This window comes from Aquarana catesbeiana, linkage group LG01, assembly GCF_042186555.1.
Source record: "Aquarana catesbeiana isolate 2022-GZ linkage group LG01, ASM4218655v1, whole genome shotgun sequence".
NCBI classification, from domain to species: domain Eukaryota; kingdom Metazoa; phylum Chordata; class Amphibia; order Anura; family Ranidae; genus Aquarana; species Aquarana catesbeiana.
The window spans coordinates 248752969-248773293 of record NC_133324.1 but is presented as its reverse complement, the minus strand read 5'-3'; the positions used below and the strand labels follow the sequence as shown (position 1 = coordinate 248773293).

At 40.6% G+C, this 20325-nt stretch overlaps 1 protein-coding gene across 18 annotated transcripts in view; it reads left to right on the top strand.

Moving 5' to 3' along the window:
• Positions 1-20325, top strand: part of NCOR2 (nuclear receptor corepressor 2) — a 712221-nt gene that overhangs the window by 168247 nt on the left and 523649 nt on the right. For all 18 annotated transcript variants that reach the window (XM_073627809.1, XM_073627730.1, XM_073627722.1 and 15 more), the window contains exon 2: positions 4862-5061. In XM_073627809.1, coding sequence (XP_073483910.1) covers positions 4957-5061 — 105 coding nt within the window. In that variant the 5' untranslated portion in view covers positions 4862-4956. The remainder of the gene's footprint in view (positions 1-4861; positions 5062-20325) is intronic.

Sequence of the window (20325 nt, the reverse complement as noted above, 5' to 3'; positions counted from 1 at the left end):
GTAAACTCTAGGAATAACCAAATGAAAGAAAGGTTTGCGTCACATACTAGCACATTATTAAAGGCTTGCCCTCAAATGAAGCCCTCCAGTGGTGCGCTGTCACTGCCGCAGAGGCTTCCATCTTCACCCAGTCTTCCTTCCGGGCTCGCAAACTCCAGCTGTGTGACTGGCCAAGCCACAATTACGTCACTTCAGCGCACATGCGCGTGGGAGTCTCAACCATGGCACACAGCTCTGAAGGAACGGCATGGGTATGCAGTTTCTTTAGAGCGCATGCACCAGTGAAGTCACCAGCTGCTGCTGGCTAGAATATCTGTTTCCTAAATAGTGCACTTTTAGGAGATATTCATTTTGCCCACAGGTAAGCTTTATTATAAGCAAAGGTTTGTTACCACTTTATGTGCATGCATGCTAAGTTATGTACCAAATTAACCATATGCACATAGATTCCTTGCTTTCATCCTGCACACTTAAAGTGGTTGTACACCCTGTACAACCACTTTTACCTACAGGTAAGCCTATATTAAGGCTTACCTGTAGGTGCTGGAAATATCTCCTAAACATGCACAGTTTAGGAGATATTTACGAAAAAGCCGAGCGCTGCTGACTACGGTACATTGTGCCGTTTCTAATAGTGGTCATACCGTGACTGGCGGCTCCCGCGCGCGACTCCAGCCAGTCACAGAGCCAGAGTTTGCGGCCCTGGAAGGAAGAGGGGTGAAGATGGACGCTCCCTGCTAGTGGGGACAACGGTGACATTGCGGGCTTCGGTTTCAGGTTAGTGACACTTAATGGGCTACTATGCGATGCATAGTAGCCCATTATGCTTTACCTTTGCAGGGAAATAAAGAGGAATTAAAACCCACCAGAGTTTACTTCCTCTTTAACACGACTGTAACTCATGGATGGATAAATCTTCCCCTGCCGTCTGGGTATTCTGACAGCCGCAGGTCAGAATACAGTAAACAGTGACTTCAGCTGATTGGCTGCAGTCACTGTTTGTCTGCCCAGCTCCTTTGATCTTCAGATCGAGATTTGTCAAACCGGGTGGTTCTGACAGGACCACCCACAGATCAAATTTCAGCCGGAAACAGACAAAATTCAGCTTGTGTATGGCCAGCCTTAAATGTAACACATCAAGGTTTTTATTACATTTGGCTGAGATAACAGTACTCCCACTGACAATGACTTCATCTGATTGTCTCTCCAGATGGATTGTTCAGGCACTATTCAGGATCACCATCTACTTTCTGGACTGAGGTGCTGGCTCAAAAATGACCCAATCACAGAATTCTGCTGCCTGTGCAGTTCTTGGCAGTGCAGACAAATGTCTGACACGGATCAGCTCCTGCTGTAGTCTTTCACCTTGTGACGCGCTACAAAGTTAAGCTGGCCATATGGGTCTATGATGGTCCATTCAAGCGAGGTGGATGGAGGGACCCCCCTTGCTGAGACATTGTATTCTGACAGCGGGACTCTGTACTGTCAGAATACATTGAGCGGTTGCAGTTGATTGACAGCCGCCACTGATTGACAAACATTTTCCAACATTCCTGTTCAACAGAAGTTGATCTAATGATCAACTTTTGTCAAACAGGGACGACCACGTGTATTCTTGCTAATCTGGCTGATATTTTTGATCCATCTATGGCCAGCTTTACAATGTTGCAGTTTGATCACTGAGGGGAAGAAGACTGAGGAAATACTTCCTCTTGCATGCAGCAGACTAATGGTGTTATCACAACCTAGACAAAGTTACTAACTGGAGCTCCAGGACGGCTTTTCGATGATAAAAGAGGAAGCTTGTTTGAAACCATTTATTGTTCCTGTATATTGTAACATGGCAATGTATTCACATAAACTTGTAAAGGTACTGAAAAATTCCAGGTATGGATATTTTTACATTTCTTTCCAGCTTGGACCATCATAACTATGCATATACCTGTCAGAAACCATGAATCAGACTGAGACAGAAGTACAGTTAAATCACACTTGTTTAATAATAATAAAAACAAGGTGGACAGATTAAACGTAGTCAAAACATAGCCAGAGTTCAGGAACCGGAACGGATAGTCAGACAAGCCAAAACGTCAGGGAGCCAGAGGGGAGTATAGTAGAACAGCAAGCAGGATCTGGAGCGAGAAGGAATGTCAGCCACGTAAGTCTTTAACAGGAACACAGGCGAGTGTCTCTAGAGATGTGACCATGTCGAAGGCAGAGATGATCTAGACTGCACGGCTTAAATAGGCAGGACTGACGAGCAGGATATCAACAGGTGAGTCACTGTGGAGAGATAGGAGCTGGCAGTTAGCCGACAGCTGAGCGGCCAGCTTTGAGAAGGAAGGGCTGAGCCCAGCCCTGACAATAACATACCTGGGGGGATCCCTCTAGATGCTGAAAACCGCTGTACTAAACACCACTACCCTGCTGATATCCACTAGCTTCTTCATCCTGTGCCGAGCAGCTGCCCTGCTACATTGTGAACACAGGAGGCACTGTTCAGAGATCACTGCATTTCCTCAATGAATGCAAACCATTCTCTGATTGGATGAGGAAGACATCATGACATCACTGCCCCACCTCTCTGTCTCATCCATTCAAAAAATGCTTTGCATTCATTAGGAAAATACAAAGTAATATCTGAATGGCACCCATGATAACTGAGCGACCTCCTGTGTTCACAACACAGCAGGGAGGCCACTGAGCAGGGAACCCGAAAGCTAGTGGTGATTATTAGAGTAGCGGTGCCTACTACCAGCTTCTAGATTAATCCCACAGGTATGGTATGTGCATAGTTGCATTGGTCCAAGGTGGACCAATGTAACTATGTAAAAGGATTTATATCTGGAATTTTTTTTTTTTTTGGACTTAAATTTTGGCCAATTCCTGCTAAATTAGCTGACATTAGCTGACATTCGAGTCAACGTTTTGAATACCTGGAACCACGAGCAGAAAATGCTGCCTTGATAAAAACAAGTCTGCCTAGTTTGATGGGTGATGCTTTGTTTATCTTACCTCCTATGTGGTCTTGTTGGTCCCTGAAACATTATGGGGCCATTATAGGTCAATAACCACATTGGCACATAGGAGATCCCTGCCCTATTAACCTGTCTAATTACCCATCATGCTTCACAACAACCTTGGAAATGCTGCTAGTAGAGGGCCTTGTGGCAAATGATGGTGATCAGTGCTAAAAATCCTGACTCAGCCCATGAGTCAGGCAGCTGTTATAAAGCAATGCTTGGTGGAGTTCATAGAGTGCAGTAGGTGAGCCTAAATGAAAGAGCATTTTTGTCAAAAATGATATGGGCGTTTTACTGTATCATTATCTAGATTGTATACACAAGTTCTCTTCATTTATAGTAGAGTTGATATGAATATAGGTGACATATAAGAAGGATTGCCAGTAGCAACTAATTAGATTCTACCTATCATTGCAATAGTACATCTGTACAAAAATAAAATAAAGCAAATCTCTGATTGGTCTTCTTTTTTTCTTTTATTAATCAACCTTTTAATGTTTGGAATTAATCTGCCCATTTTTAGTTAGGAATTGTATAGAAAAATGTACTTTTAGTATATTCCCTATATTTGACCATTTAAAAAAAAGCTTTTTGGCACTGTTGTGATATATATATACAGTGTATATATATATATATATATATATATATATATTTTTTTTTTTTTTTTCATGGATCAGTTAAAAACATTAATTTCACTAATTGCACTGCCATCCTTTTACACCCATTGCTTTCTGTGAAGTGTTATATTTTAATTTACTCTACTAATTCAAAAATATGAATAATGTCTCTTTGAATTCATAATGATTTTCAAGTGAAACTGGGTCAGGAAATTCAAATATATATACATATTTATAGTTTGCAGCCACTGTGGAGTAATTTATCTTTAAAGTTTGTAGTGTAAGTATTTTAGCTTTACTTTCACTTTATCTCTGTGGCTCAGCTTCCCCCTGCCAATGACACAGAACAGGTACAGGAAGAGGGGAGAGATCAAAGTGCTGAAACCAGAATTTAAGTTTCACTACTTGTGAATTCCAAAAACGCCCTCTGTTCAAACTAAAATTGCCCAGAATAAGCCTGTACCTGTAAAGGAACAAGTGACTTCTTCTGCTGTGGCTGCTGAATGCTGCTCTGATTTAACAAATTTCCTGACTGAAATCTGCCTCAGAAACTGACACTTTCGACTGTGAATTGGAGTAGCAATCAGAGGCAACGGGGGCAGGAGAGATGAGTATTCAGTTGCTTCTGTACCACTTTTTAAGGGCAATTTTAGTTTCAGAACAGCCAATCACATGGTTGGAGAACTGCGTCATCAGCTCTTTACCGAGATCGGGTTCGCGCTGTGTGCTAGGAACATGGCACGGCTGCGATTGCTGCGAAAGCCAGTGAGAGCAGCTGCTCTGGGGTGCCGTCATGTGACGTCGTACCAGAACGAGAGCCGCACTGCTCCTCCGTCATTAGACAGCGGGTGGGCGGCAAGTGGTTAAAGGCTCTTTCACACAAGGGGACTGATCGGTTCCACTTGTCAGTTTTTCAGGTGGACCTGATCGGACAATCTAGTCTCCTTTATGGAGCGGCAGGTGTCAACAGACGTGTCCGTTGACACCTGCCGATATCTGATTCTATCTGCTAAAAACAGATGGATGTTTCCCATCCATGAGACTGGGAAATATAGGCACATTGATTTATGTGATTTTATTTATTTTTTAACAAGAAATGTGATTTTATTTATTAGTTTAATAAAGATTTATTGTTTTAAAAAAAAAAACTCCTGTGTATTTTCGATGTTTGCCTTGAGGTTGGCTTCACTTTAATTAACAGTTCATTCTTTGTATCCTCAGATACCCAGTGATGTGACCAAAGGTTGAATAATCCCAGGATACTCTCTGGCATCCCATTCCTACATTAAGAATAAAGTACAAGCCTGCCTCTCAGTATGTCTGGATCCGCACAGCCAGCAACCCCAAGCAGGAGGGCTGCAGAGGCCCGTTACACTCCACATGGTATTCCTTACCCAATACAGTTAACCCGTACCCACACGGTAAGAACTTTTTAATTATCATGTTTGTGACGAAAGCAGATATCAGATCCCTGACCTCACCTACTTGTGACAAAGGACTGGCCAATCTCACACCATACTGTCACTTGCATAACAATGCCACTCTCAGCTGCACCCTGCACAAAAATATTGCAGTTTGCGGAATTCAATCTAGGTACCAGGAGCCGGAGGATGATTGTCACTGGGTTACGTTACCTAAAGTGGATGTAAGCCCCATTCATGAAATCTGACCTAGGCACATATATCTGTAGTGTTTAATTGTCTCTCTCCAAAGTCCTAAGTCCTGTGTCTTTCTGCTGCTCCATTCCTCTGTTATCAGCATGATAACTTCTGACAAGCTCTCTGACACAGGAGATAAAAGCAGCTGGAAATTTGTGTCGGGGTGGGTGCATAGAGATAAATTAGCTGGGAGCTGGTCTATTCACAGTACAGCTCTGCAAGTTTCTTCATTGCACTGTCTATGTGGAGGGGGGCTGTGTGCATTTCCTCCAATCAGCTGTCACACAGTTTATGCCAAGACTCCACACCCAGTGGTGGAACAGGAAGAACATTTTCTAACACCATGTTCACTTTTTAAACAGTGTAGAAAGCTGAAGACAGCAGATGTACAAATAAAACTTATGTAGAGAGATTTTCTTCATCTCTGTGTATCATCTGAGGCTGTTCACTTCACTGGGTATATGTGAGGGTTTACATCCACTTTAAGCAATTAACCCTTTAAGCTACCACCACCACCTTTTAACAGAGAAGTAGGGAACTCCTAATCTTAGTATTACCATCTATGATTTTAGAATAAATATCTGTAACACACAATGTCATCACAGACAGGTATGTTCAGAGGATTTATACTATACAGTAGCAGTCTTCAAGAGACAGATTCTTTTTAGTTTGCATTACAAGCTTAGGGACAAGGTTAACCCTTTTCAAAATAAGGTTTTATAATGAAAAGGTCAAATAGTGCTAATAAAATATTTACAGAAAAATGGTGTTGCAAGCAATAAAGAGACAATATAACAACAAAGAAATAAAGTAGGGTTCAAAAGGAAGGATACTTGTCCAGTCAATGAGCAAGGTGTTATTGGTTCTCATAACCTGACAGATGTTCCTTGGTTGATGATACATGGGAACGGTCAAACTGTCCTGGCATGGGTGTGTTGACAGATAGACATGTGCACACTGAAATATTTCGCTTCGGAATTTAGTTTTCGTCCGAAAAATAAATGTATTTAGTTACTCCCGAAATTCGTTTTTATTTATCTCGTTTTTCGTTAAAAATTGCATTCATCCGAAAATCCAAATTAAGGTCGAATCTGTCATTGAAGGCTTATGGTGTCTGTCGAATGTGCAAAGAAGATTCGACGGAGCAGCTAAACTGTACAACGCCATATAGTTTACTTGCTCCGTCAAATCTTCTTAGAACTTTCAACAGACACCATAAGCCAAAGTACGTGTGTACTTAGTTCTAGCTATTTTACTGCTCCTCCTCTTTGGTTACAATCAGCCAATAACATTCATCATCATCATTATTTTTATTTATCTTTACTCCCCTACGTCGAATCTTTCCTCCTCTACGTCAAATCTTTTCTCCCCTACGTCGAATCTTTCCTCCCCTACGTCGAATCTTTTCTCTCTGTGTAGAATAATCTTGGACTTATGCCCCGTACACACGGTCGGATTTTCCGACGGAAAATGTGTGATAGGACCTTGTTGTCGGAAATTCCGACCGTGTGTAGGCTCCATCACACATTTTCCATCGGATTTTCCGACACACAAAGTTTGAGAGCAGGATATAAAATTTTCCGACAACAAAATCCGTTGTCGGAAATTCCGATCGTGTGTACACAAATCTGACGGACAAAGTGCCACACATGCTCAGAATAAACAAAGAGATGAAAGCTATTGGCCACTGTCCCGTTTATAGTCCCGACGTACGTGTTTTACGTCACCACGTTTAGAACGATCGGATTTTCCGACAACTTTGTGTGACCGTGTGTATGCAAGACAAGTTTGAGCCAACATCCGTCGGAAAAAATCCTAGGATTTTGTTGTCGGAATGTCCGAACAAAGTCCGACCGTGTGTACGGGGCATAATAGAGCTAAGCTTAGGCACATTCGACCACAGGTTTGATGGACAAAGACTGTTATTGTCATCATCATGTCGAATCTCCTATCTATATCGAACTGTTGTAGCAACGAAAACGAAAATAAAGCATTTGTTTATGTCGGATCTTTCGTTTTTCGGACTCTGCACTTTCGTTATCGTTTGTTAAAACGATAACGAAAATACCTGAAATTCGGACGAAAATGCATTCGGACGAAAACGAATGCACATGTCTATTGACAGACCATCTGACCAATTAAGTGCCTGAGGAGTGGTTTCTAGGATGTCCCTATGGTTATGACTATGTCCTAGAGACAGTTTTCTATAGGTATTTGTACCTACCGGGTACAGTCTGCTTCCAGGCTCACTTTAAAAATCTGTTCACAAAAGTAGCTTCAAGAATGCTAAAGTGCACATATTTGTAAATGTATTGTTCTGTCTTTGGAGACTCTTTCTGTGACCCTGCAAGCAAGTGACTGGTAGGTTAGTTATAACTATGCTTTTACAGCTGAAGGGATAAACCCCTGTAAACACTGTAGATCCAGTGCTGTTTTTAAAACCGTGTATGACTCTTTTGCCAGCCAGAGTACATTTTGAAAGGGGCACCGAGTTATGGCATTTGCATGCAGGTCCTGTACAGAGGACTGCGCCATGATCTAGCATTCAGCCCAGCAGCTAAACTATTCTGCTCCAGGGTGTTCTGATCTTGCTTGAAGAAAAAGAAAATTGGTCGCACACGATGGAAGGAAGAACTTCTGTAGAATAGTTACTTTATTATCAAGGTGCCAAGGGACGTAGACAGGACGTTACAGAAGCATTGGTAACTTACCAATGTTCCTGTAACGTCCTGTCTACGTCCTTTGGCACCTTGACAATAAAGTAACTATTCTACAGAAGTTCTTCCTTCCATGGTGTGCGACCAATTTTCTTTTTCTTCAATTACTATTGTTGGTGGTGAGCCGGGGCCAGCACCCACGAGGAAATCTTTATCCACAGTCTGAGCAGTGTTACACTCTTTCTGTTCTGATCTTGCTGCAGCCTTTTCTGTCAGATCACATTTTAAAACGACATAACTGGGATGCTTCAAGTTGGTGACTAAAGTTCTAATGCCATATCTAAGGTCATAGGGGTTTTCTGAGAGCAGGCCAAAGACCAAAGCTTGGTGACCCAGTGATTTTTTTTTTAGTAAGTGATTTGTTTGAATTTATTAGAACTATAGGCAAAATGTTTTTTTTTTCATTTTAGATAGAGTAAGGAAGGGTTATAACACCTGTAAGGTTTATTGTTATTTATTATTTGTCCCATTGGGGAGATTTACCTTCACTTCCTGTCCCATTACCAAACAGGAAGTGAGAAAAAATCCTTGCAAATGAAGGGAATTTATTGGGGAACCCCAGATCACCAGAACTAGTGTCTCCATTGGAAGATTGGAAGAACAGCCCAAAATGTTTTTTTTTTTACTTTTATGTTCCCTTTCAATGATGATGGTAAACAGGGCAATTCAAGAGAGTAAATCTCCCTATCTGTGACATAAAGGCCAATAAAAACTGACATGTTCTAATCCAGTGGTTCTCAACCCTGTCCTCAAGTACCCCCAACAGGCCATGTTTTGGGAATTTTTCTTAGATAAAATGGCTGTCCAAAATACCAAGCTATTGACTCTGATTTAAAGCACCTGTGCAAAATAAAGGAAAACCTGCAAACATGGCCTATTAGGGGTACTTGAGGACAAGGTTGAGAACCACTGTTCTAATCCATCTCCACTCTATCCAAAACCAAAAAATAACTTTTGCCTTTAGTTATACTTTAAACCTCTTTCACACTGAGGTGCTTTACAGGCGTTTTAGCACCATAAATAGTGCCTGTAAAGTGCCTCTCATGTCTCCCCAGTGTGAAAGCCCGAGTGCTTTCACACTGGAGCAGTGCGCTTGCGGGATGGTCTGCAAAGTACCACAAGCAGCATCTTTGGGGTGGTGCCGCAGCGCTCTGCCCATTGAAATCAATGGGCAGTGTTGCTGAAGCGCCTGCCAAGTGCTTTGGCAGCAGTGCTTTGTGGGCGCCTTTAACTCCTTGTTAACCCCTTGTTTGGGGTTAAAAGCGCCCTGCTCCCACAGCGCCGGTAAAGTGACTCTCGGGCGGTCTGAGTGTGAAAGTAGCCCTAATCTAATATGCAAGTTTGTCGAGACATTATTATGACAGTCTAATACTAAGGTGAGTCTTTCTTGTTTATAATACCCATTGAGTTATGGGAGGCCCAACTCTGCATTTGATTTCTTTTTTATTTTAGTTGATATATACAAAGAATAGCTATTTTTAAATTCCATATAGATATTTTAAAAAGTGTTTAAGTTCTAATAAAAAGGTTTTAAATTAAAAAGAGATATGATCTGTATTGGGGTAGCTTTTTAGGCAGTATCAACATTTGGAAAAATATAATTTTACCCATCCAAGAGGTATTTGAAATTTACAATTTTTTACAGTATTTTCCATATCATACAATGATGGCAGAAGATTATGTTTTTAATGTTTTAGGTTAAGGCTGGTCCCAGATGGGCAGGCTTCTCCCCAAGGTTTGTAGACAGCTACCTGTCTTCTAACATGATGGAACCCATTGGGCACTTCTTAAAATAGACCTAAAGCCAAAACTACTTTTTATTAATTTTGGATAGAGTAAGGGAGGGTTATAATCTCTGTTAGTTTTTGTTGTCATCTGTGTCCCATTGTGGAGATTTCTCTTCACTTCCTGTGTCATAGGTAAAACAGGAAATGAAAGGAAATCCCCCCAAAGTGAGGGAATCCCAGGGTGTCACCAGAACTAATGTCTTTTACTTTCACCTACAGGGATAACGGTAAGGCTCGGTTCACCCTGCCGTGCCTTGGGATCCGACTTGTAAGACCCCAAGTCACGTGACATGTGAAACTCCATTTTGGTCATTGAGAGCTGTCTTAATTGGCACTACTGAAGTCGCTCAGACTTTAGAAAAGGTTCCTGTACTACTTCAAGGTGACTTCTATCTGACTTGTGCCCATAGACTTTAATGGAAGTTGCCTCCAAGTTGGATCCTCATCTTAATTAATGTGATTTGGATCCGACATTACAGGAAGATTGTACATGCATTCCCTGAAGTTGCTTCAAAGTGGCACGGCAAAGTCACATTGTAAGATGTGCGACTTTTGGATCGTGGCAGTGTGAACCGAGCCTAAACAGGACAAATGCAAGTCTCCCTAATGGGGGCACAGACAGCAATGAAAACTGACAGATGTTCTAATCCATCTCCGCTCTATCCAAAAATAAACATTTTCCCTTTTGTTATTGTTAAAAAAGAAAAAAAAAAAGAAAAGAACAATTGACTAGGTGGAACAGAGATTTATTTAGATGGTTGTTACCTACAGTAGCCCTAAATGGTCTAGTCCTGTCCCAAACTTCGGGGTGTCATGGCCACCCTAAGATAGATACCAAAATATTGCGTTTTGGTATTATTATATGAATGAAACATTTTCTGTCATTCTCTATTGCACTTTAAGAATGAAGTGCGCACAGCCTTTGATTTTGATGAATTGATTTAGAAACGTAATACGCAAGTAAAAAAAATTAGGTATTTAGTAATATTTGGCCTGGAGATTTCTGTTTAGGTAAAAAAAGAGGAGGAAGCTACATATGGTCTCCCTTTATATGGTAAAGCGCTGCACAAACTGTTGGCGCTATATAAATCCTGCAAATTAATCATAATTTAAAACGGATAGGCAGCATTTGTATGTACATGACTCTTAAGGTTTTATCTATACCCAATTTTTTTCCCATTTTTGAAGAGTGTGAAAAAAATAGGTCTCCTGTCAGGTTTTACTGTCTTTTGGAGGCTCTGTTGGAGAGATTCCTTCACTTCCTCTTCGTAAAAGGGTTTTCCCCAGGACAGAGAGGCAAAATCTCTCTGACAGCAATACAGATGGAAGTAAAAATGCTTTTATTTTAAGTTAAAGCAGAGTTCCACTCAAAAGTGGAACTTCCACTTTAAGCACTCCTCGCCCCCTTACATGTCAAATTTGGCATGTCATTTTTTTTGGGGGGGGGGGGGGGGGGGCGGGGGGAGTGGGTACCTGGTTTTGACGGGTACTTCCTGCTTCCATCGCCTCCTAGATGACTCCTCTTCTCCCCCTCCCTCTCTGCAATCTTCTGGGACGTCACAGGTCCCAGAAGATTGCCTGGCCACTAAGAGAGCGCAGTGCAACTCGCACCCACACTTGCAATGACGGAGCTGCAGAGAGGAGGGGGAGAGGAGCAAGGCTTCAGGCGGCTGCATCGCTGGATCATGGGGACAGATGAGTGTCTGTTTATTAAAAGTCAGCAGCTACACTTTTAGCTGCTGACTTTTAATAAACTTACAAACCAGTGGAACTCCGCTTTAAGTAGGGGAATTCTAGAAACTCTGTCAGATTCTTATTGTTATGTCTTTCCCTGTTGCAGTTTTGGCCTCTCTTCCTGTCTGGTAAAACATCCCCAAAACTGCAAGTGGGGGGAAATCTTTCTAACGGAGCCCTGGATGGCAGTAAAACTTGACAGGGGTTCTAACCTTACCACATCCTGTCCAAAACTAAAGCTGGGGATAAACTCTCGCATCCCTGCATCCACACAAGGGATGTTGATGCAGGGATCATCCCCATGCTGTGTATTCTGACAGCGAGGACTAACCACTAAGCTGGTTCCCTGAAACTTGTTCTCTTGTGCTACTTTCTAGGAGTGTTCACAATGTCACAAAGTATGTGTCCTTTACATAGATGATATTATAAAGAGGTTTACAGTCCTTAGAAAAACGCTGACCTCTGCTTTGTGCCAGGTCATAATCTCATATCTGGGGCAAGCAGGACCCCGCTGGCATATACATTTCAGAGGAAAACATTGTTTGGGCATTTTAGGACCTTTCTGGCTCAGTACTTTTGTGCCCCAAAATCAGTGACACCAGGCAGCATGTGCTTGCATCGTTGTCTTCCTCTCTCACTCCTGAATTGACGTAATGGAACTAGGTTTGCAGGGCCCACCTTTAGTACATAAAGTGCTAATCCACACTGGAAAGATTTGCTGCCTTGAGGGAGGTCGGATCATGCTTGCACACCAGAGTGCCCTTCTAATGTCTATAGCCCTTTTCTGCTTGCACTTGGGAATCATCTTCTGAAATGTATTCTGAGATCAGAGGTCCTTTTAAAATTCTGTGCAGTTTATTTTGTCGGTTTCAGGGATGGTCTGTTTGATGTTTGTTTAAGATAAACCACATTTCCTATTCTAAGAGATAAAGACAAAGCTTCAACATGAGTCTCTTTTTGGTTTTGTAACTGAACTTCCCTTAAAGTGACACTATCATCATAAATAAAGTACACATAACATTTTCTTTTTATGGAGCAAACATTTTTTATATAAGATGGAGGATCTTTTTTGGCAATTAGACCATTCTGTTGTAAAATAAAAAAATAGATATACAAAATGAAGTATCCCTTTTTGTATCTTTATAGTTTTTGGGGAGTGGCTTAATAGTTAGCACTTCTGCCTTGCAGCATTAGCATCATTGGACCAAATTCCAGCCATGACACTACTTTGCATGTGCTTGTATGGGTTTGCTCTGGGTGCTCTGGTTTACTCCCACACTCCAAAGAGATGTTGGCAGGCTAATTGTCTCCTGTCTACACTGGTCCTAGTATGTTTATATATGTGAGATAGGGACCTTAGGCCATACATGAATGCCTTTTTTTTTGTTTAACCAGCAGGTTCAAGGAAGAAAAAATGAACCGATTTCCCCATCCACACAATTGTATTCTGCTGGCGGGGAGCATAATCTAATGATCAGACTAGTTGTATAGAAATTAGATAAACTTGTGTACAACCAGCTAGCCCATACATAAATCGAAATTTGGCAGTTATAGCCACGCTGGATTATTGTACAGATCTGGAAGAAATACACAGATCACGCCAAGATTAAAGAGATAAGAGTAAAACTACACATGATGAATGTACTTATCCTGGAGTTCAGCTTTAACCTTCACTACAAAAATGAAACCTGATAACTAACTTTTTTTCTTTGTGGTTACAGGAAGCAATTGCTTTACTGTGAGCATTTTATTTTGGAAGAGGTGTATGTTTACTGAGTAACCTATGGGGTGTCCCAGGCCTCTAATGACACTTCTCGGGACCTGCATGTTTTGTGTCTTTATGGATATACAAGAAAGACTTTCTTACATGAATGCTCATGGGGGTTACTGCACAGGCCAGTGATCCGCTGCTTAGATAGATCCTAACTGAGGGGAAGTGGTGCTTTCTACATTCACACATTTTTTTATGGGTTTCCTGTTCAGTGCATTCCGCAACAGACGGTTTAGAGGAGACCACATCTCTGATCTATATAATAGGGTTTCTGAAACTGCTATTATTTTTTTTTTTTTTGCTGAGATGGACATTTTTGGTTGCCAGCCATTTGATTTCAGGTTAAGAGGGTTTTTGGAAAGCGTTAAAATCTTTCTGCTTACTCATGAAAGGGAATCAGTGGGGGGAGGATGGGTGTGAAGCTTATGGCCTTATTTTTTTACACAAAATTTTTTTAAACACCTACAGTATGGAAAAGGGGGGGTAGTGTGTATGTGAATTTTATAGCCTGCTCTTTTACATGAACCAGTCCTAAAACAGATTTACCCGTGCTGGAAAAAAGGGGACTACCGGGTCCCCTTTGCAGCAGATAATGTGACCAGTAGTGCCATCTCTTTCAAAGAGGCTTATAGATCCAATATTCCAGCAGGGAAGGCCAGCCAGCAGCTTGGTGAGCTTTACACTAAATGAAACCATACTGAAATTGTTGGTTACCTTCCCTGTTCCAAGAAGCAATGAGACACATGTATATTAAAATATTTAAATTTTATTTGGTGGCCACGGCCTGCCATTTTTTAAGTCCTCCTCACTGCCTGAAATGACAAATTCTAGTAACAACCCAATAATTATAGCTCTCCAAGCTCATGATATAAATATTTGATGCCATTCTCTCTTTTTACGCATCATATCTACACGTTAACCAAGGCAGTCCCTAGGGTGCACTGCCATATAGGGTGCAGCCATGGCCGCTGGTTTCCCTTCTTTTTACCCAGGGTCGGCGCGGGTTTCCCGTAGACCCACTGCAAGTCCTGGTGCAGGGTGCAAGTAGATGGTCTAGCCTAGGGAGCAAAATAGTCCAGCACTGGCCCGAGAGCAAAACTTCTCAACCAGGGTTACCCTAGGGTTCCCCCAGAGGTTGCTTGGGGTTCCTTTATGCCTCTCAGATAAGGTTCCACTGACACCATTAATCTTTTTAGCTATTCATAAGAGGGTAATTCTTCCTATTGACCACACGTGTAAGGAGCAATCTCAATGACCATCCCACTAATGTATCATGAGTTGTAGATAGAGTACTTATTAGCAGGGGTTCTCTGAGACCGGAAAGTTATTTCAAGGGTTCCTCTGTGATGAAAAATGCTGCTCTGGAGCATGCCTTCATCTTTTCCTGTCTTGATCTTTGTAATATCCTTTTCAGTGGTCTTCAAATGAGCAGACTGGTGCCACCCCATTCAATCTTAAATTAGCTGTTTAACCCTTTTCTCCTATCTTCTCACTTCTCCAATGCTGCTTTACTTTGACCCTTTTACTGACTTCCAGTTGCACAGAAAACACAGCTCAAGGGCTTTTACTATGAAGCCTTCTCCAACCTGAACCGTTCTCACTTTTTCATGCTTTTTCCTGATACCAACCACATGGCAATCTCAGTTCTGCATATAACTTCATTTTCATCTCCACTCTAGTAATATTTGGGCAGAGTCACCTTCAGGACTTCCCAAAAGCCTATTCACTTCTTTAATATACATGTGTCTCATTGCTTGGAACAGGGAAGGTAACCAACAATTTCATTATGGTTTCATTTAGTATAAAGCTCACCAAGTGAGCTGCTGACTGGCCTTCTCTGCTGGAATATTGGATCTACAAGCCTCTTTGAAAATGATGGCACTACTGGTCACATGATCTGCTGCAAGGGGGACCCAGTAGCCTTCTACAATCCATTTGAAACTCTCCAACCAAGCCCTTCAGCCTCATGAATATTGGCACTCCTGCCTTTAGCTTTTGTAAACACAGGAGAAAATATCTGGGTAGAATCAATAACTTTTAGACCCCATGCACACTATGCATTCCCACCCGCGATTTTGTTTGTGTGATTGTCACGTGGAAATAGGGCAACCCATACACTTCAATGGGCTGCCCTATGCGCGATTGTCGTTTCAAAGAAGCCTAAGGACTAAATTGTGAGCGTAGCATGTCCATTTAAATTGGGGAGGAAAACTGGATTTGATTAATTAGTAATGTTGGTTTGCAATTATTTTGAGAAAATCCTGGTGCAACTGTAAACATTTCACATACAGTAGGATACCTTTTCCTTACTTCCCACTACAGTAATCTATTACCACAAGGTTAATGGAAAAACTTAACATCTTTGTGTTAATAATTGACTTTGAATCACCTAACAGGGGGATGTTGTGATGTGTTATTTAACCCTATTCCTCAGACTGAGGAGCATTTTCCATAGTATCCCCAGAGAGACACTGTTGGTTACTAAACAGTTGCAGAAACCCTTTTATCTAGCCCCCTTCTTGCTTGACCATTTTTTTTTTTTTTTTAATAATTATTTGGTTTTTCAAAAACACATAAAAAAAAAATCATCAGGAATACCCTCTGCTCAGGAGTGATTGCAGGTCTAAAAGATTTACTACTCTATACTTCTACAACTAGGCCTCTCTGCGGCCCCTGATTTATTTTATTATTTATTTGTTTCAGGTACTTATATAGCGCCGTCAATTTACGCAGCTCTTTACATATATATTTTACATTCACATCAGTCCCTACCCTCAAGGAGCTTACAATGTAAGGTCCCTAACTCATATTCATACATACTAGGGACAATTTAGACAGGATCCAATTAGCCTACCAGCATGTCTTTGGAGTGTGGGAGGAAACCGGAGTACCCGGAGGAAACCCACAAAGGCACAGGGAGAACATGCAAACTCCAGGCAGGTAGTGTTGTGGTTGGGATTCGAACCAGTGACCCCTCTTACTGCTAGGCGAAAGTGCTATCCACTACACCACTGTGCCGATACTGTTGACCTCCCGTTCCTCAAATAAACTCTGTTCCCTTGGCCTCCAAGATTCTGCTCTATCCTGGTTCTTCTCCTACCAGTCACAGCACTCCTTCAATGTTACCTACAACTCAGTTTTCTCCTCTCCATTTCCTCTTTCTGAAGGGGTGCCCCAATGCTCTGTTCTTGGACCCCTTCTCTTCTCTATCTACACCTCCTCCCTTGGTCACTTGATAACCTCCCACGGCTTCCAATGCCATCTCTACGCCGATAACACACAAATCTGTCTACTCCTCACCTCACTCCTTCAGTCTCCTCTCATATTACTAACTGACATGTCAGCAAGGATGTCGCACCACTTCCTTAAACTAAACCTTTCTAAAACCAAGCTGATAATATTCCCTCCTGCCTTTGCACCCCCCTCCCCGTGACTTTTCTATCAAGGTCAATAATGCAACCATCAATCCCTCCCCTCATGCCAGGGTACTAGGTGTAATCCTAGACTCTGACCTGTCCTTTCAGCCCCCAATCCAATTGTTGTCAAAAGCTTGTAGACTTCACCCCTGTAACATCTCTAAAATTTTCCCCTTTTTAACTAATGAAATCACCAAGCTACTTATTCACTCCATTGTATCTCTCACTTTGACCATTGCAACTCCCTTTTCATAGGTCTACCTCTCCATAGACTATCCCCTCTTCGGTCCATCATGAATGCTGCTGCCACTCATCTACCTTACCAACTGCTCAGTGTCTGCCACCCCTCTCTGCCAATGATGAGTTTCTGTTGGCTAAAGGACTGTGTGACATGGGCATTCATGCGCTAGCCAAAACAAAATTAAAACAATTTGTGTATTTTTTGTTTTTACCTTTTGTATGTAGCAGATGGTAAATATGCAGCATAGCACATAGCAACATGCATTTACGTTTACATACATGCCAGCAAAGATTGCATTTTTTATGTGGCATAGCCTGGTGACAATATATTGTAAAATACTGGAATTAAAAAAAAAAAACAGTCATTGAGCTAAATATTACATTCTGTATATGAGAGTGCATATGGTAGAGCGATATTAAACACCAAACCAAAAATGTAATGTATTGCAGCTTACCATTCATTAGATGTGGGTGCTGCATTAATTTTCTCTTTTTAGGATTTTTTTCAATCTGTTTTGACCTAGTGATCTGGCCATTAATACACGTCCTGTACAGGGGTACATTTGGACAGCAGCATTGTTAGTTTGGGAGGAGGGGAGTGTTAGATGGACTAGCAGATTTAGATACACTAACAAATTGAATCCAAACGCCAGGTCACACGTTATTAGCAGGTACAGCAAACTTTTTTTTAAAAGGTTTTACATTAAAAAAAGCTGACCATTGTAAGCACCCTTGTAAGTGCTAAATAGTAGGGCTGCAACTAACGATTATTTTCATAATCGATTAGTTGGCCGATTATTGTTTCGATTAATCGGTTAATAACCTTAAAAAAAAAGTGTGGTGTATAATTTAGTTAATATGTAAAGTTTTAAAAAAAGACAATTTATTTTCAAATATAAATAACCAACTATATGGTTAGAGAGCAAAATCTCTAATCCAGTCTGAGAATAACAGACAGAAGAGATATACTGTATATACTATTAGAGGAGATATACTGTATATACTATTAAAGGAGATATACTGTACATACTATTAGAGGAGATATACTGTATATACTATTAGAAGATATATTCTGTATATACTATTAGAGGAGATATACTGTATATACTATTAGAGGAGATATACTGTATATACTATTAGAGGAGATATACTATATTTACTATTAGAGGAGATATACTGTATTTACTATTAGAGGAGATCTACTGTATATACTATTAGAAGAGATCTACTGTATATACTATTAGAGGAGTTCTACTGTATATACTATTAGAGGAGATCTACTGTATATACTATTAGAGGAGATCTACTGTATATACTATTAGAGGAGATATACTGTATATACTATTAGAATTTGAATCTGGTGAATATCATCAGACTCTGAGATCTTTTTTAAAGAAAAAAGACTGTTAAAGACTGTTTTGCAGATTTTTAAACAGAACTGTAATATATTATATGCTGGCCATACAAAAACAATGTCTTCCTTCAAAAAAAAATGTAAGTACATTTGTTCGTTTGATTTTGGAATCCTTAGTGGGGTCAAATCGACGTTCGTTTTCAACCACAGTGACAGGAAAATTTAGAAAACTTCTTGGTCAAAGAAATTTTCAGACAGTGTATGTGGTTTTCGTTCAGAAATTACATTCATTTTAAAACAGAATGTTAAAAGCAAGTGAAAACTTCAAACAACATTCTTTCATTCAACGAATGTAAAAAGATTTTTCATATGAATATTCTCATCTGAAAATTGATCCATGTGGCCAGCATAAGGCTCGGTACACACCTATGCAGTTTGCTTTTGATCTGTTTCTACACTGCTTTTTGCTGTGCGTTAAGTACAGTATAGAGTGCACCAATAGAAAGGTAAAGAAAACTTCTGCCTTTAGAACCACTCACTTCCTGCCCGGGACTACATGTCCCATAAGGCATTGCTCCTCATTCACAAGTTCTCAGGTACTTACTGACATGTATGGAAGCTGTATGTGTGCTTCACTGTATTTCCTGATATGTATACAAATAATGCAGTCTGTATGCAGGCCAACTAATCGGCTGGCTGATTAATCGATTATGAAAATATTAATCGATTAATTTCACAATCAATTAGTTGTTGATTAATGGATTAGTTGTTTCAGCCCTACTAAATAGCTTGTCTCATCCCTTTAACTGATACAATCTGCAAGTGTGCTTAATATGTTGAAAAACAACAGATTTACTGGCTGGATCACCAGATGAAAAAAAACTTCTGCCGGCAGGGGGTGGGGGAAGCCATGCCCGCTGGGAGAACGCACAGGAAAGAGAGCCTAAAAAAGAAAACTGATGCAGCCCTCACAAGAATTGGTAAGCTGCAATAAAATAAATGTTTGCTTTTGGGTTTAATACTGCTTCAAGTGAAACATTACTCAACCACCAAGTCTGCTACAAATTTTGAAGGGAATTTAAAAAATGTTATTTCAGATTTCCAACTGCTTCTCATGTGGCAATATTATAAATCGTCTCTTCTATGTACTGGTGAAGACTCATTCATGCTGGATGCATTTTCCACATATTTCAGCTCGGGAAAAATGTGCAGACAAGAGAAAACCTATTGTTTTCAATAGGACCTTTTCACACCAATTGTTATGTTGCAGGCATTGAAAAAAAAAGTCTGGCTTGTTCAGGTCAATCCCCTACTTTATGAATGGAGCATGACAGGTTAGATAAAGATGTAAGAAAAACACTCTAATATTGCAGGTTATAATAATATAATGTTAGGATCCCGTTGAGTCTGTTGTAATAGAGCATATATGGTACAGCACTTCTGTACTCTTTTTCATGTTGAGGTTGCTAGATAAGGGCTCTGTTCCTTATCAGGATATAGTTTTTCTTCATATATGGAGATATGATGGATACATTTTTGAAGGGTTCCTTGCATTTTGTAGATTCTAAGAAACAATCAGGTACTGATTCGGGTCCTTTCATATGAATAATCTAGGCTAGCATGAATGTACAGTGGCTCTTGTGATGCCTAGGGGGTTGGAGATAGGTTTTTAGCAGAACACACAAGTATGTTCTACAATTGATTGGAGAATGTGCTTGTAAATTAAAGGTAGACCCCCAATGAGCCATAATCCAAATCCCTCTACTTCTGCTCTAATTTTAATGTAGACTGCACAAACCTGATTTACTGTTTACTGCTAGAATGCATAGCTCCCAACTGTGCCTCGTTTGAAGGGACTATCCCTGTTTTGGAACTAAATCCATCCTGCCTCTTTCTTCCTCTGTTGCTCCTCTTTTTGTCTTTATGTAAAGATGTCTATAAAAAAAAATGTATTCACTATCAAATGTGTTTTACTGCACTAAACCTTTTATCTAGCTCTGAAATTCTT